This window comes from Parambassis ranga, chromosome 21, assembly GCF_900634625.1.
Source record: "Parambassis ranga chromosome 21, fParRan2.1, whole genome shotgun sequence".
Taxonomy (NCBI): domain Eukaryota; kingdom Metazoa; phylum Chordata; class Actinopteri; family Ambassidae; genus Parambassis; species Parambassis ranga.
Genome location: NC_041041.1, coordinates 5,073,009 through 5,091,212, shown reverse-complemented (window position 1 = coordinate 5,091,212; position 18,204 = coordinate 5,073,009). Strand labels below are relative to the sequence as shown.

The following is an 18,204-nucleotide window of genomic DNA, read 5'->3' as shown; positions in this document are numbered from 1 at the left end:
AGGGACTGTTCTCCTTTCGAACTTCTAATTGGCTGCTTACATGTCAATCATAAGCTAGCTTTAACATGATTGGTTGCCGTCTATATCTTCCGTTGCTAGGATACAAGTTTATGCTTACGGTCTCTGATGCATTCCGTTTTGCATTGTTTCACTTTAACAGTGTATTAACTCGTGTAAATAATATAACTTAAATTTAAATGTTGTGGACAATTACAAGTGTTTGTTTTTCGCGCGGGAAAAAACATTGTTATATACTTTTGGCGTCATTGATTTGACCCTTCTAGGTTACCGTACCATACTGTTAGCGTGACTCTGGAGGGGCGGTACAGGAGTTTTGATACATATAGTGCAACTTGAATCAGAGCTAGACTCACAACAACTCAAAATGAGCAGTTCCGACACAAAGGTGATAACTGTGATCGGCAGGTGAGCAACAAAAGATGCCTGCACTGTGTTACTCTTTGCTCCTAGGTTGCTATGCTAGCTACAACTGTTAGAATTTAGAGTATTGCATATGAATTTAGTTTGGTGATTGCATTGCTGTAGCTTATGGCACAAACAGGATTGTTCTCATTGTATACGTGCAGACGTCTTGCCTAAGTGGAGTAAAGATGTATACAAAAATGTAACGTAAACTATTGTAGTTTATCTTTGCAGCCAGGCTTATTTATTGATATGTTTAAAGACATCAAACTTCTATAGACGGCATAGTTGTTGTGTTAGTTCTCTGTGTAATCATGCAGGCTTACATTTTAACCTGTTTTCTCTACCCTGTTCATTATTTCTGTGGACTCAGCTAATAGGCTACTCTGCATTGACCTCTTTTAAACCTGAAGAGCAAATACTGAACCTTACAGGAAGGGGCCTACATGTATGTGTTAAAATCACCATCAGATGCAGGGTAGAAATGACCACTGAACACTGACATGACCCACAGATCAACTTCCACTGCATAGTTTTTCAGTCTAGATGAAGCAAAACATCCTGTGGGTTCATGTCTGACATGACAGGAAAAGGATCCTGAGATCAGCAGATTTAAGCTGTGTGTGTGTGTGTTTTAGTGGGCTGATTGGTCGTTCCTGGGCTATGGTGTTTATCAGTGGAGGCTACAGTGTGAAGATCTATGACAACCAACCAGGACAGTCTGCCAAGGCCATCACAGAGATCCGGTGAGTCCTGCTGCACAAATGATCATCCCTGCACACAGTTACCATGCAATGTCATCATAATTCCATTTCATCAATAATAAAAGACTACATTTTCACAAATGAAATACTTAGTCACTGTAGCTAAGATGCTTTGACATTTTTCCATGACCTACAAAGGCCAAAATATATCCTGTCCTTCCTTCCTCCAGTTCCACAGGGAACATGTGAACGATGCATGATCAGCAGGATTCCTCCTACTACATGAATAAACACAGGTTATAGTAACTGTTTCACAGCCTAGTCATTGCTAGTTAAACATTATTGTGACATGACAAAGAGGTTTTGGTGAAAGCTGTTGAGAAAAATATTGCCAGAAAAATAACTCTGCTTGAAAAGTGTAATTTGAAAAGTGTAATATCTTTACAGTGACCCTTCTAGGTTCAAGGCCTTGTTACAGCAGAAGGGTTTGTGTGGTCTAGTGGTCGTCAGAGTTATGTGCTCATGGCTTAGAAGATCCAGACCAACTTGACTGAGTACCTTGCTTGGGACAGGGCACCCAGGGCCCAACCATTAGCCAGGTCCGGGGTAGGGGCTCACTGCTGAGCACCTGGTGGCCGGGGCCTCTCCCATATGGCCTGAAAAAATGATACAGGTGCGCCCCCTTGTGGGCCCAACACCCTCAAGCTGGTCCTCAGGGGTTGGGTGCAGTGCAATACAGACAGCTGCCGAAGGCGGGGCTCATGGTGTTCCGACCATCAGCTGCCCACACTGTGCTTTGTAACTCATCTAAAGCCTTTTAAATAATATCATTCACAATCAAAACCCCTACAACAAAGCAACTAAACAGACATGAGTTCTCTGAGCCTGATAAAACATCAACAGAACAAGTGGTCTGGAATGATTGATATAACAGCAATAATGTGTCTTTGGAACCATATTGTGTCTAAAAGAGTTAACTGCATCTCCTGCGTTCAGGAAGCAGGTGGAGGAGCTAGAGGAAGCCCACATGCTGAGAGGGGAGCTGCCTGCTGCACAGCAGCTGGCTCTGCTCAGCAGTTATGATGACCTGGCTCAAGCACTGGAGGGAGCCTACTTTGTCCAGGTAAGTGGACCAAGTTCTGTACTGTAGAAGTACTGCTAACATCATAGTAGTAGAGTGAGTATTGTTTTATCTATTTATCACAGACTTGAATCAGAGACAATTCTTCTAAGTTAAAGGGTGGTTACAAGAATCACAGTGCAGATTTCTCTGTGCACAGATTACCCTCAAGGGGGCGCAACATCACTCTTCATTTGTGCCACTTCTATATTTGAACCTGAACTAATAATAAGTTACATAATCACATTAAAATCACTGTTAATGTAATGTTAAATTACATTTCTCAGGCCAAAGGAAATGTTTTACTGTCACAATCTGTGAGCTTTGGGATTGTAATGACATTTGCTGACCATGCTGATAAAAGACAAACATGACAGTTGAACACAAAATGCAAAAGTCATGCTAAGAGCACAAACACACAGTCAACAATAGACAACTTGTTCATCTTAAGTCTACTTCACTTTTTAGGCCTGCAAGGATGGAATATCAGTACTGTGTGCACGTTAACAAGGAATGGCTGTGGAATTAGAAACAGGAAATGAGGGATTTTTCTTGATCAGAGGAGGAAGTACAGGAGTTTGTCTTTGTGAATGTGGTTACTCATCAATAACAGCGACTGATACTGCTCAATACTAAACCTGCAAAGGCCATACCTTCATACTGTTAGTAAAGTGTATGTATTATGTTACCACACCTCACCTGCCTCAGGCTGTCGGCTGTTTTTCCACATCACAACACAACATAAAATAATGAATGGAAATGATGAAAAACAGGCTAAACACTTTTTAAGAACAAACATTATAAGAGAAGTCGAGTTTATAGTGTTTTAAAAGGAGCATGATGATGCGATGCGTATGTAACATGATGGTGTATTTCTTTCAACTTTCTGTGTACATGTTGTGCCTGTGTGTGTGTGTGTGTGCACGTGTTTTACAGGAATGTGTATTTGAGCAGCTTGAGGTCAAGCAGAGCATCTTCCAGAACATAGAACATGTCGTGGGAAAAGACGTCATCCTGAGCAGCTCCACCTCCTGCTTGGTGCCAAGCAAGGTTTTCTCTAAAGTTCAGAACAGGAGTCGATGCCTCGTTTCCCATCCGGTATGTACTGGCACAAGTGTGCGATCAGTGCATAGTGTAAGCTGTTGTATGCAAATCACATAATTTGTACCAAAGTACCAAAGTTATGGGATAACAGCTTAGAAAAGACAACTCCATCTCTACAAAACAAAAAATGACAATCTTTGATAAACTAGCTTGTTGTTGTGTGGCAGTTTACATGTTTTCTACTGTCACAGTGATCATGACCTTTGACCTCCGAATTTTTAACAGTCCTTTGTCAAGTTCAACTGAAAGGTTGTACAAAATATAAAGAAATTGTTTGAAGGTAACATTAGGATCTTGCATTAGTGTTAAATGGGGCAGACAACACTAACAATCACATAGCAACAAAGGCTTGGCCATGATTCAGCTCTGTACAGCGACTTCCAAGGAAACGATCTGTGTTCGGATTATTTCAATTTTGCCACACCTTCCTAGGAAGCGCTCTTCTTGGAGTGCATTTCTCAACTCTGGGTTTGGGGTATCTGTGAGGCTTAGAGAAGGCTTAAGAGAATGCACGCTGTGTTCCACAGGTAAACCCACCCTACTATGTCAAATTGGTAGAGCTGGTACCCCACCCTGAGACGGCAGCGGCTGTTATGGACACCACCCATGTCCTGATGACCAAGGTAAAAAGCACAGTCCATAATTACGTCATCATAAGAGATCAGAATGAGCAGTAGTATAAAGAAAAAAATATCTGTGGAGCGTGTGCCGTCTTAACATGACTGATCTCTCTTGATTTAGGTCGGCCAGGCGCCCGTCCTCCTGAGAAAAGAGATTGATGGCTTTGCCCTCAACAGAGTGCAGGCGGCCATTATCGCTGAGTCATGGAGGTTGGTCCAGGTCAGTGTCATGGGTGTTTGTCTGGGGAAGGGGGTCGTTCTTGAAGAGGTACTCTCCTCTGGCTGTGTGTCCGAAACAACCCTTTAGTTTAGTGATACCTAAACTGAACTAAACAGTGACTAAATGCAGAAACACGAGCTGACCCAATGCACAGATGTGGTTGGTCTGCTTGTTTTGGTCACTCCAGTTCAGATGCACACAGCACCAACACAGCAATTGCACTCTTCTTGGTCCTCACATTGCTAGTCACACAAGAGTGTATGTGTGCATATTTGTTTTTTTACCTCTGGACAAGAGCGTCTCAGTCTCAGTGGAGGTTTATGTGGCTGCTGATGGTTTTGTAACAGAGACAGAAAAGAGGAAGTCCCTTGTCAGCTCACCTCTGCTATAATCTCCACTTTCTCCCTCCAAACAGAAGCACAATGAGGGTAAATGAGCTTTAGCCTCTGATGACAGGAGGCATTACATGATCAACCATGGAAGAAAAGAAAGAATGAATGAATGATAATACATTTTGATGATGATGAGTACAACCGAGGACACATGTGTTACCTGACGTGAACTTGCAGTGAGACTTTCACATGAAATTTTTGCGTGTGAAGCTCTAAATAAGTGATACCCAAATATATAGTTATAAATTCTAGCATTGGCTCAGCATTGTGAAACAGGCCTGTGCAGTATAAATCCCGACCACAACATGATCTCATGATGTCTATTTGATTTATGCTTAAATGCTGCTGACTGGAGAAATGTACACAGACTGTCAGAACAGGATGCTTCACTAAATAATGTCAACTATTTTCCAAATGACATGTGCATGCTCTTAACTTAATTACTCTGCTGTCATTTGAGGTGCCATTAATGTCCTCTAAGGCACAAGTGTCCCCAGGGGAAGCTTGGATTCGTGTGAGACGTCCACATGACATGTTTACTCCACATTCCTAGAGCGTTAATTTCCAGAAGTTTAAACAAAAGTAAGAGCAGTTACACTATGATAAATAATACTTTTAATAAACTACCCTTATGTATGTCTAAACCCCCTGAAGACTGTGGTCACTTTTGGCCACAATGGGGTCTCATCTGGCAGCTAGTTTGGCTAACTTGCTGATGAATTTATCAGCTAATGTCCTGCAGAAGCAAATGGCAGATCCATGAAGTGGACGATCATCGCTTTCTTGTCACTAAGAACGATGCTACACTAGGGCAGCTAACCAGCTAGCTGTAACACAGCTCTGCCACATGACCGTGTTTGTCACCAATTTTTCATGAAGAGTCTAAAGTGTAGCTTCTTAGCTCCCTGATGAGTGCTAACATGCAGTCAGGTGAGAACATTGTTTTTTTTAGTCACCACTAAGCCAAGAAAACAGTCACTGGTAACAAGATGTAACTTCTGAGAATGAAACTGCAAACACATGCTTCACAGAAATGCAGCAGTCTTGTGGCTCTCGCTCCTGAATGCAGCATCCATGCATCAACCATGTGACGTTTGTGATTTCACACTGGACTGCGAAAGCTGAGACTCATGTCTTCATGACATTCCTTATCGTGCATGGATCACTACCTTGTGAGGCTCCTGTTGAGGACCCTTAGGTCCTAGCTGACAGAAATGCCACATTGCTGTTAAACAGCCAAACTTTGCTCTTAAAGGAGCTCCAGCTCAGCGCATCTCTGAGGGTCCTGTTTACAGGGAGAAATAAAAATAAAGGACACTTGTGTACACTAAAACCTCTACATATTAGAGTTTATCACTTTTTGTAGCTGTCGGCAAAAAAAAACCAGTCTGTGAGCACGCTTCCAAACATGCTCTACCTCTCTGATCACTTCTGTAGTCTTAAACTGGTTTTCCTGTTTTGTTTATTAGCAGGTTAAGTGACAGATGGCTTTTTTAAGCAAATGACACATATAATGGCACGTTATGCATTCAGGTAGTCTATTTAAAAAGTCCTCCCTGGTATTGTGCTTTGGGCTGGGCTTAGTGTGACTAGATGTTACAGAACTGCTCTGACAAGTCAAAGCTGCCTTTAAAACAACCTACATCCTGGAAGGCAATACAATAATCTGTTGTGTGCTCACATTTATGGGCAGTGATAGAATGACCAAGAAAAGGTAGAGAGTTTTTTTTAGGCTGATAAACTGACTGGCACCCCGTCCTTTTTTTAATGTGTCTCTGGTCAAAGTCTTGGATAATCTCAGCCGTTATGACACAGACTGTAATGAAGTGATGATTAGTGTCTCCACAAGGTTTTACACAGTTGGGGGGTTCTATTTGGCTAAAGGTGAGCTGTCAATCTGTCAATCTTTAGCGGGTGAACTAGATGAACCTGTTGACCAGAGGTTTTCCTCTCTATCTGGCTATGTGGCTAAAATAGAGTGATGAGATTTATGGGTACCTGAATCTAGTGAGCACAAACATCTCATCTTGTGGATTTGCAAGCGCTTTACTTTGTATGAAATAGTGATTATTACACATATGATTCTTACACAGAAATGACACCACTTACACGTTTTTTTAGCCAAGCGGAAACCTTCAGGGCTGATAAATGAAACCCCTGCAGTGGGTAGTTCATCTCGTTTCATCATCGCCTAAAATAATTAGAAAAATAATTCTGTTATTTTGTAATGACGCTGTGAAATATGAGACTGTGAATATACATAATTAGGAAGACACCCAAAGGTTATGTGAGCTGGTATCTTGCAGAGCCGGATATGGATGCTGCATTCTCTCTCTGCTGTCACATAGCTGCAGCTCAGCAGGACTTTCACCTGCTCTAATACTCTTTGACATAAAGACAGTGATGGTGTTTAGGGAAGCACAAAAAAAAACAATGAACTCAACAATGCAGTTTGTTTTGACACGTCACACAGGCACTGGCATGCGAGGGATTGTTACACATCACTGCCACACAACTCATCAATGACGTCTGAGGTTTTTCAGTGTTGTAAGGAAAAATGTGGGCAACACAAACATGTACGATGTACAATTCTTTTATCAGCCTTAAAGAAACAGAAGAACATAATGCATAAGTAAGCTAGTGAGGCCACATGGCAAGGTAGCCACAGTTTATATATGACTAATTTGATAAAGAGGTTTTTACCAAGGTGTACTACAGAATGAGTAAAAACACCAAATCAATCTGTTAAAGCAGTAGAAACAGCTGTCAGTATAAAATATGACCAAAGTCCAGCATTGAGCATCAAGGCCTGCAGTCTGAAAGTGGCCTTGTGGTCCTTTTTTACATAACTTGGACCGTCCTTCACCCCTCCACACACAAACACACACACACACAGAAAATGGGCCTTGAGTCGAGGCCAGCGCTGGAAAGCAGAGCGGCTGAGAAAGCAGCTTGTTGCCCCCAGTGATTACAGTGGAGAAAGGACCCCACCCACCATCCCACTTTGCTCAGATAACAGGCTCGTTGTTGGACGCGGGACCCAAACAAAGACGACCCTGTCCCTCTCCTCTTGCTCTACCCTACTCTCTGTACCTGAGCTTTGATTTCCTCTGTAGTCGGCCAACAGGTATCTCTGAACCAAAGATACCTGAGCCACTCCCTCTGCTTCTCCCTTCCGAACATCCCTCCATCCTCAGCCACTCTCCTCCCCGCACATAATCCTGAGGACACAGGACTGGCTGATAAGGGAAACTTTATATGGTGGGAGTTGTGTGATTGGATCAAAGGGAATTAGCTGTGTTTAAAACTCAAGGGGGTAAAAAGCCCTGACTTTGTTTAAGTGCCAGGAAAATATGGTCTTACAACCTCACACATTAATCTGACCTGCAGTTTGTTTTATTGGCAACATGAACACCCTCTAATCCTGAACTCAGTAACACAGACAACCAACCTAATAGATGGCTCAGCATTGACCTGTTAGCTCTGTAAACTGAGGACGGATTAGACTTCAGAGCTGCTGTAGGGAGATGTAAACTGTATCCGTCAAAGGATGTGGCCTTCGAAGGCTCTGCCTCTAGTGCGGGAGTCTGGCCTAAAAACAAATGTCCTAATGGCAGAGCTCTCCAAATTCTCTTGGAAAAAAAGTCAATGCTTCACTGAGGTCCAATCAAATTGGGATAGGCTTTGTTGGTTGGACCTCTGTGATGAAACAGGACCTTGATCCAGAATTGAAGTCTTCTGACTTTGTAGAAGGAGTGCTAGGGGTCAAACACTCGGTGGAACAGTAACAAGTGCAAAGCACAAAGATCTCGTCTAAGGCGTCTGCTAAGGGGCGTATGTGTACTCTAAGGACTCCAAAGTTCCCCACGGCAACAGTGAAAGTATCCTTCCTTGACTTGGATAAACACAACTTAATACAAAGGTGATTTCATGTAAATCAACTCAGGTAAATAACCTCAAATATCTCTTTTTTTTCTCACTCCATCAGGATGGCATTATCTCAGTGAAGGACATCGACCTGGTGATGTCAGAGGGACTAGGAATGCGTTACGCCTTCATAGGTCCCATGGAAACAATGCACCTCAATGCACCTGAAGGTAATGATTGCTCACACATGTGAAAGTTTGAACTTTTTTACTGTATTCCTGCAGCCAAAAAGAGAAAGGGCAGAGCGGTTTGGGGATGACATGGTTAAAGAGTTAAATGAGGACATGATCTAGCTTTCTTATTTCACATTTCGGTACAGTAACATCCCAGTTCCCAGAGCGTTCCTATAGAGGAAGTAGGATTGTGGAAAGTAGATGCTAAAGAATCAAACCCTAAAAGGACTGGAACATACTGATCAAATGTTATTTTTCAGTTTTATTTCCAAACAGCACCAAAGCACCAGAAGTTGAGCTCAAACATGTCAACACAACATACATGTTCTGCACTGTCGTTCCTGTGTGTGTCAGAGAGAGAGAGAGAGAGTGAAACCTCAGGGAGATGGAGAATATCAAAGGGGAGTGTGAAACCCACACAGTAACCCTGACTGTGTACACACACACACACACACACACACACACACACATACAGAAAGTACACTGTGGCTGAACAAAGCAGTCTTTTGATGGGCAGTGATGAATGCACTCCCTCACACCAGTAATCCAAAACTCACAGAGCCCACATCACGGCCTTCAAACTAGGTGCCAGCTCTACCTGTAGTTACAGTACTGAAGCTTTTTTTTATCTGCTCAGGAAGCAATGGTATGATCTTGTTCTCAAAAGATTGTTAAGACCAACTTCAAATCCTTAAATCATTCCAATCAGATAGTGGAGCACTCAGGTTCTCTGTCTCTCTCTCTCCGTCTGCTCCACCTGAATGGCTGGCTTTTGTGAAGCATGTACAGGAGAACTTTATCCTTTAAAAGGATCCCACAAACAGCTGCCTGTGGGCAGAGGTTCTGCAGCTTTATTCACAGCGGATACAAATGGTCATGCAGATAAAAAGACCTTAGAAACTTCTCAGAACAGTTAGATGACCATACCAAAAGTGCTGCATGTGACCAAAGCAGGGCTAACAGTGTCAGCAGTAAGTGTGCAGAGGTGACACTTTTTTGGATATTTCTTTTTTTTTTTTGCAAAAAAGGGGAATCTGATTATAGCTCCAATCATAGACACAGCCTGGGGGCTGTGACGTTACTATAACATGAGACAGAGCACAGAAAGGGGGGATGCTTATTTTGGTTTTAACACTGACAAACTGAGTCTGACGTCACATTACATCCATGAAATTGACTTACCACAGAGGGCTGGAGGGCTCACATATTAAAGTCACATTTATGTTTTACTTACACTCTAAAAGTTGTGCAGTTGTTTTACCAAAGTGATGCACAGTGATAACAGTTGATAGGCTGCACAACAAGTTAGCCTTTCTGTCTGAAGCATGAAGTTGTAAATATTAATAATCAGTGTCCCAGAGCTCATAAGCTCATAAGAGAAACATTATTAAAAATCACAGACAGACACTGAGCTACAATCAAAGTTTGGTCAAAACCAGACAAGATAACACAGATAACACAGATAACAGTGATACCAGTCTACAAAGCACATCTAAAAGAAAACCTCACTCTTGTACTGTGCAGCCAAAAGTTCTTTTTTTTTCCAGAACAAACTGATGTTGGATTTTGCATTTTAAACTTATAAGGAAAGGGGAAAATAAAAAGCACCTTAAAGGTCAATAAGAGAAAAAAAACATTTTTGTTAATGGATTTGTTTGTTTCTTGATTTGTATGTTGAAACGCAAACGAAACAAAAACGAAACGAAAAACAGGACCAAAAATACACAGACATAAACACCAAGAGCTTGAAATAGCTCTGACACACAGAACCTTGGGTTGAATGTGGATGGTACTTATCACACTGCGGTGTCACATATAGTGTGAGTTTCATGCAAACACTCAAAGTTCATCTTGAGGATAAAACATGAGCTGATTGAAAAAAAAACCAGTTCATTGGTATCAGACTAAAAGCTTCTTGTGGACACAGTGTCACTCTTATAAATCTGGTGTGAAACTTGGTTTCAGTGTGACAGAACTCCTTCTAATGGAGCCCTCCTGACCTGCCTTCATTACAGAGCCGGTGTGAAGTAGTCTGTCTTCAGGTAGCTTTGTAATGCTTCACACATCTGCTGCTCTTGTTATCACAGGAATGTCAACAAACGGCTCCACTGGCCCTCTTTATGATACGTTTAGCCCAGTCATTGTCATCACTGAGGGGCATGTGCAGCCTCAGTGATCAATAGCTGTCATTTTACTACATCCAAGCAGACAGCAGCTGAGGGACGTTTAGGGTCATGTCTGTCGAGAGACTGTAGATTTTGATTTTTGTGCACTTTCAATACACAGTAATTGTAAAACGGCTCGTAGTGGTAAAGGAAGAAAAACAGGGAAGATCATTTATTAATCTTTAACACGTGGGTTTTAGCAGCACATGAATCATTGATCAGCCAAAATGATGCATTGTAGATAAATAAATGGGAGGATCTAGGGGCTGGATCCAAAAGTGAGTCAATCAACATCGACTCCCATGTCAAGATGGTCAACTTAATAAACATATATACAGATTGGTACAAAATCAATGTTGCCCTCTATTGATAATTTCTTGTTTTGTGACAACTGTACGAGAGTTTTAATTTTATTAGGACTTGAAATTACCCTTAATTATGAGCTTCACCCCTTTGAGTGACAGGTGGGTGTCGACTCACAGTGAGCGCTTCCTGCTTCAGCGACTGCCTGTCTGCCTCAGCTCCACTTAATCTCCACCTCTTCACCTGCATTAGGAGTTTGGGCGGACTGTGATGCTGCCATCACTGGAGCCTCCCACAGAGGCTCAAAACCTGTCACTCAAAGCTGCCACACCCTTAATCATCTATGTTTAAAGGGATCAATTATATAAAGATTCATCGCCGAGTACAGTGCTGATCTTCTCCTGCCTGGCCTTCCTCCCCCCTCCACAGGTTTGGAGGACTATATGAAGCGGTATGGAGAGAACCTCACCAGGGTCCTGACCTCCTTTGGGCCTGTTCCTGACTTCACTGGCGAAGGATCCAAAAGCATCATTAAGGTAAAGTGTGGTGGCTGCAAAAGACACCGAGCCACAGGTGTAAACATCACTTATTATATCTGGCTCAAAGTCATTTAATATGTGCGATATTAAATTGTCCTTACAACAGAGTTCTTCCACTTTGTTGGTCTTTCTTTAATCATTAGTTCTGCATGGCTGAAAGTTAAGTGTTCTCTGCACCGTATAGCTCACATGCTATCACAGGCTGTTAAAGCATTAGCCACAGAAGGTCACCATGTGAGAACACTGAGCAATAAATAGTTTAAGGTGAACTAGTCTAAAGGACAATACTCGTCAGTCTTGTTTGAGCTTGGTTTTCTGGTTCCTTCCCTCTCTCTAAAAGGACAGAAGCCAAAAACTAAATCACATATTTAACATTTATACACATTTATCCTCTAAATTTTCATAGTAGTAATACCAAAAGTATCACTACATGAATGTTGAGTATTTGGCACCCCAGCAGCTCCCACACTTGGAAGTGATGGTGACCATACTGATAATGTGCTCCTGTGTACCTGTTGCCTCTCCTGAAATCTTTTGCTTCTTCATTCACATATTTTTTTTCTTCTGCTCCATCCACAGGAGATGTGTGAGCTGATCCCCAGTGACCAGAACCATCTGTCTGCCAGGAAGGAGAGGAGGGACCGGCTCCTCATGTGCCTCGCCAAGCAGAAGAAGGAGGACTGTTAGGATCGACATGCGGTACCCAAATTCAAAAACTCCTCTGACTGTGATGGCTGACTGAAAAACAGGAATCTCTGCAACGTCAGTGATTGTTCTGCCGGCAAATCAAATCTGTGAAATTTACAAACTCAATGATTAAAAATGAGCAATAATGAGTATTTGAAAGTGCCCTTTGTGTGGAGCTCTGTCATCACTCTGAAGGAACTGTGGCCTGTTTTAGTCCTCATCTGACTGACGCTGTGGTCTGTTTGACCAAAAGCACAAATGATGTTTTGATTAATAAAGAATCATGAACTCATACATTTGTTGAATTGTTTTTAAACCCTGTGTGTTTGTGAAGGAAAATAAAATCCTGGAATGTGGTTGGAGCGGTCTGTGTCTGCTCCATCCTAAACAAATCGATGATGTATGTCGCAGATGAAATCCTCAGTCACGAGTTTCACTCAGACGTTTCTGCTCCGCTCGTGTGCCAGATTTAATTTCACAGACATATCTGGACAGAGTGACCGTCATGTGATCACAGCAAGTGGATCGATGTGACAACTACCACCCAACAAAACCACTTGGATGTTTACACCCTCTATAGGCGTACAGAACCTGTTCAGGAAGCCACTTACCTGACTGCAGATATGCCTGTTAGCATTGCAGCTAGCTGGCTAAACAGAAAACATTTTACAGGCATTTTACAATATTTATAATGTGTAATGTAGGCCCTATGTAACTACCTAATATATTTAAAGGCTCTGTTAAGAATGTTATTTTCAATTATTTCATGCTGCCAGAAAATAAAAGAAATGAGTTTTATTCTAATGTCCAAATGCCAAATTATAAAGCTGTAAGACAATGTTACAGTTATGCAAAGTATTAATGTTAATTAATGAAATTGTGTGATCTGTAGTGATGAAAAAGTCATAAATACTCACAGAACACAGGGTAAGTGGGTGTCTAAGCTGTTTTAAATTCCCGCAGTCTGTCTTGCAGGCATGTGTGGCCCCACCCTGTCCGCCTGCAGGAGGGCCGATGGAAACACTCTGGAAAGACGCAGGTGCGACGCTGCTTCAAGACGTCAGTTCAGACTGCACCGAGCAGAAGTTCTGATTCTGCTGAGAGGCGCAGAGGAAGACAGGAGGAGGAAGACTAACCGATCTAACTTCTTCATGGAAAGCAATTGAAGTTCTTAAAGGACACGCTCCTCAGAGACAGCAGGTGAGTTCAGATGATCGTAGAGTGTGGACAGTTTTCTTTATCAATATTTGGCGCAATTTCTTCTTCATATTTTAAAAAATGTGATGTAATTCTTTTGATTTACGCAAGAAAAATGAAGGTAAAATATCACAAATTAAATGGAATAATGCCAAACCGCACATTTAAAGGGACAATTCACCTAAAACCTGGAGTTTTTTTTCTGCGTCCTGCAGCGCTGTGGATCAATTTAGATGATTTGTTTTACGTTTTTTTTTTTAAAGAGTTTGTGGTTTGTAGTTTAGTAGTGGTTCTCTGTTGGAACTATTTTTTTTAAAGTAAGATAAAAAAAAAAAGCTCCAAAACGTGGATTACAGAAGACTACAACAACAGGAAACATAACATTAGAATGATTCATATTTTGGGTGAACTGTCCCTTAAAAAAGGATAATAATGGGGAATTTAAAGAGATTATTGTGCTAAGACATCATGCAGTAATTAGTAATAATGAGTGTAAATGGAAAATATATAGAGAATTGTGATTTCTGAGAAGATAAATCAGTGTAGACAGAGAGGAGACAGAGCAGTACCCGGCTCATGAGCGCCCATTCTCCCAGGTGAAATGACCTGGGTCTATTTTTCAACCCTACTCTTGAAATGTATTTGAAGTCTCCTGTCAAGTATGTGTCAAAATTATCTCCTCTACTACACATTGCTCAAAGTACCAGAAGTCTTCTAGGGAGGAATAAACCTCTTCCAGACTTTTCCTGGCTGTTGACCTGTTTCTGACTCTCACAGGCTTGTCTGAGCTTCCAGCGTCCTCTCGTCCACGATGAGTTGGGGAGCTCTTTACGCCCAGCTGGGCGGCGTCAACAAACACTCCACCAGCCTGGGGAAGATCTGGCTCTCCGTCCTCTTCATCTTCCGCATCACCATCCTGGTCCTGGCCGCTGAGAGCGTCTGGGGCGACGAGCAGTCAGACTTCACCTGCAACACGCAGCAGCCTGGCTGCAAAAACGTCTGCTATGACCACTTCTTCCCCGTGTCGCACATACGCCTGTGGTGCCTGCAGCTCATCTTTGTGTCCACACCTGCCCTGTTGGTGGCCATGCACGTGGCCTACAGGAAGCGTGGGGATAAGAGGACCATGCTGGCCTCCAACGGCACAGAAAAGATGACAGAAACTGACCTGGAGACTCTGAAGAAAAGGCGGCTGCCCATCACAGGCCCCCTGTGGTGGACTTACACCTGCAGCCTGTTCTTCCGGCTCATCTTTGAAGGCGGCTTCATGTATGCACTCTACTTTGTCTACGATGGCTTCCAGATGCCCCGGCTCGTAAAGTGCGAGCAGTGGCCTTGCCCCAACAAGGTGGACTGCTTCATCTCCAGGCCGACGGAGAAGACCGTCTTCACCATCTTCATGGTGTCCTCGTCGGCCATCTGCATGGTGCTGAACGTGGCCGAGCTGTGCTACCTCATTGTCAAGGCTCTCCTGAGGTGCTCGTCAAGTTCCAACAAGAGGAGACACACTTACACAGAAAGCATGACGAGGGACAACAAGAAGAACGAGATGCTGCTGTCCTCGTCCACAGATTCAACCAGCAACAAGACCGTGTGCTGAAAAAATGAAGGCAGAGGAGGACGGAGGGGTGAACTGTACCCTCAAAACTTGCATCCACAGATTAGACCTTTAGTGTGACCATCCCGCAGATATTAGTGTGTAGCTGGGATGACACCAGGAAGGTGAGTGGATGCTGCGTTCTTACAATCTATATTTTTAAGTGTTACAAAAAAAGTCTTCACACAATGTTGCCTTCCGTTTCCACACACTGGATGTTTGACTGGTCAGAGAAGAATGAGCCGACACTGACATCTAGTGGCGATAGTGAAACTACAAGCACAAATTAAAGGGACAGTTCACCCAAAAATCTGACACTCACAGTTTTCCTGCAGTATCATGTCGATGATTTTATCAAGGCAGAAATCTCTACTGATAAACAGCGCTGCTTACGCACACATTGGATTTTGGGGGTGTACTGTCCCTTTAAGAAGGGAGGAAGAACAAATGAAGGGTTGGTAAAATGAAGGGGTGATTGTAAATAGTTTACACGAGCTGTTGTTTGATTTTAAATGTGATGATTTTTTTCTTGGTGTTGAATCAAGTTTGACTCTGAAATGAATGAAGAAGAGTTTCACACACATACATGATGATGACGGTGGCTTTGATGTTGTCCAATTAGATCAGAGTGTCTTTTACCTGAACTGACATTATGTTATTGATAACGTGAACACACACACAAGTGCTTATATTCACACATGTCCAGTGGCTGACAGAACTCAACACACTGAGGAAATGCAATCATTTGACACACAAAGCTCAGCAAAAACAACAGAGATGCTTCCAGACTTTAACTGCCAAAAAGTGAACTTTAAATGCTATGCCATGCTAAATATTAGCTCAAAAGGCTAAAAACCTGCAGGTTATTAGGCCATCCACAAAGGACACACTTCCTTTAAAGGATGCTCCCCCTGAATAAGGGGCGCAGATCCACCATATCCCGGCCGAGTCCGTCGCTTTTTGGGGTCCCCTGGAAACGTTTCTGCTCATATCAGCCCTACTCTGAGCACAATTCTGAATGTATCGTGCAGTGAGCATTTGTGGTGAACATGTTTTGAAAAAATGCGAGGGTTTCAGCTTGCATTGAGCCCTCTGGGCCACCGTACCTGCATCTCATCTCATAGTTTGTACTTAAAAAAAAGTTGCTGTGAATTGAAATTGGATTTTTTTTTATCCAGGCATAAATACTGAGTTATTTGCTGGCTTGTGCAGCATTGAATAAAGTTTTAGCTGTATATAAACCTTTGTTTTTGTCTCACAGTTATCCATTTTATTATTATGATTAAATATTCTTACTATAAATCCAGTATTTATTCTTTCTGTGTCCTGTGCAGCCCAGACCTGCTGCTGCTCCTGTGTCATTCGAACTGTACATGTGTTGTTGTTGTTGTTCTTTGTGCGGTGTGTACTGACTCCAGCTGGCTGTATCAGCTTTCAGCATGTGCCTTATTTTAGCCACCACGCTAATCACCACTCACCCTCTTTATAATATGAGGAACCACGGCCGGACTCTCAAAGTGAAAATGTCTTTGTCCTCCCTCCACCCAGGAATAGCCGCAGCGGGATTAAACCACATCTGCCTTGTTTGAAAAAGGAAAAAAAACGACCGTGTGTGAACAGAGCGTAGGGACTGTGGTGATTAGGAAGACATGTTGGACAATCAGTTGTGATGAAGACACCTCTGTATGAATCAGAAAACTGTACATTTGACCTTTGACCTCCTGCTTTCTATAACAGCCAGATGACATTTTAGATGCTGATGTTATTGATCCATTTGATTTGACTTTTCTTTAACAGCTTTTGACATCAAATTAGATACTAATAAGATGAACAAATGAAATGTGTGTTTTTTAAATGTTTTTATTACACTCGCACTTTGATCCTTGTTTTGCTCTTTGACACATTTTTCATTAAACAGTAAAAAAAAATCTGTGTGGCTCTCTTTTTGCACATTTTAGTTGTTTTTCCGAATGTTTCTCCTACAAAGTTGCTCAGTTTTGATCACCAAATATCAAACATACTTACAAATCCTCAACTTAAAGGAGCAGTTTTGACTTTATAGTGCTCTTTAGTTGTTTTTTGGGGAGATGCTGTGGTGGATTTTCTTGTTTTATGCCTTTTTGGGACTCTTTTACGCACATTTGGGGAGTTTTTTTTTTTTGTTTTATGGGAGGAGAGGGAGGTTGACAGGGGCGTGGTGTGACTCCGGACTGGCTGATGACTCTGTAGCTTCACTCATGCATGGTCACACAATGTGACAGACCAGACATGGTTGGAAACGGAAGGCAACTCCGTTTAACCGAGTCCCATCTCCAACTGCAAGTCGCCTCCAAAAACTAAACCCCACAACACCACGGACAACTTCAACGCAAGTTCACAGGCCGGGACAGACAAGACAGACAGACTGACAGAAGTGGGTGCATGAATGAGTTTGGAGAGAGAGAGAGAGAGAGAGAGAGAGAGAGGAAGAGACAGAGAGTGTGTGTGTGTGTGAGAGAGAGAGAGAGAGAAAGAGAGAGAGAGTTTGTTGAGCTGTGGGAGAAGTGACAGGTTTGGGAGACAGAGGGAGGGTCGCTGCAGCCGCGGGAGGTCCTTTTCAGCGCACTCCAGTGATGGCACCAATGATGGCAGATGGATTTGCATTCCCTGTTTAAGTATGACATCTCCGGTTTAAAGGTATGACGGATAACACAGCTGTGAACATTTTCCTACAAATGGGAGTTTGAGTAACTGAAGAGCGTCGTGTTAACAGGTAATTAAGAGTTTTACTGAACAAGAGTGAGAGACAAAAGCCTGACAAAGCTTGTGGCGCTTAAAGGGAGTCTGGGGACTCTGGCACACTCTGCATTGTCAGCCCGGCAGGTATGGCTTTGTATTTGAACCCTGTCTGTCACATTCATCGCAAATGCCACAAATACCTGTGAAAACTGAGCGGAATGTATCTAGTTTAATAAGTTTGAAAGTCATCACAAGGTCAAATAAGAAACTTTCTGTCACTCTGAGTGTAAATGCTGTTACTATTTATCATAACAA

The 18,204-nt window shown here is 42.5% G+C and overlaps 2 protein-coding genes across 2 annotated transcripts; both read left to right on the top strand.

The window, feature by feature from the left end:
• The first annotated feature begins 294 nt into the window (after window positions 1-294).
• Window positions 295-12,669, top strand: cryl1 (crystallin, lambda 1). Its single transcript, XM_028433630.1, has 9 exons — window positions 295-426; window positions 1,062-1,169; window positions 2,124-2,250; window positions 3,184-3,345; window positions 3,879-3,974; window positions 4,093-4,191; window positions 8,572-8,680; window positions 11,581-11,687; window positions 12,270-12,669. Exons 1-9 carry the CDS (start codon window positions 386-388, stop codon window positions 12,375-12,377), a joined length of 957 nt encoding a protein of 318 aa, XP_028289431.1. The 5' UTR covers window positions 295-385; the 3' UTR covers window positions 12,378-12,669.
• A 699-nt stretch (window positions 12,670-13,368) lies between these two features.
• gjb8 (gap junction protein beta 8) lies at window positions 13,369-17,032 on the top strand. The gene is made up of 2 exons (XM_028433631.1): window positions 13,369-13,577; window positions 14,352-17,032. Exon 2 carries the CDS (start codon window positions 14,386-14,388, stop codon window positions 15,172-15,174), a length of 789 nt encoding a protein of 262 aa, XP_028289432.1. The 5' UTR covers window positions 13,369-13,577; window positions 14,352-14,385; the 3' UTR covers window positions 15,175-17,032.
• Window positions 17,033-18,204: the final 1,172 nt, after the last annotated feature.

Coding starts and splice junctions, on each gene's coding strand:
- cryl1 (XM_028433630.1), top strand. CDS start 386: ATGAGCAGTTCCGACACAAAGGTGATAACTGTGATCGGCAG. Junction 3,975..4,092: donor CCCATGTCCTGATGACCAAG/GTAAAAAGCACA, acceptor CTCTTGATTTAG/GTCGGCCAGGCGCCCGTCCT. Junction 4,192..8,571: donor AGTCATGGAGGTTGGTCCAG/GTCAGTGTCATG, acceptor TCACTCCATCAG/GATGGCATTATCTCAGTGAA.
- gjb8 (XM_028433631.1), top strand. CDS start 14,386: ATGAGTTGGGGAGCTCTTTACGCCCAGCTGGGCGGCGTCAACAAACAC.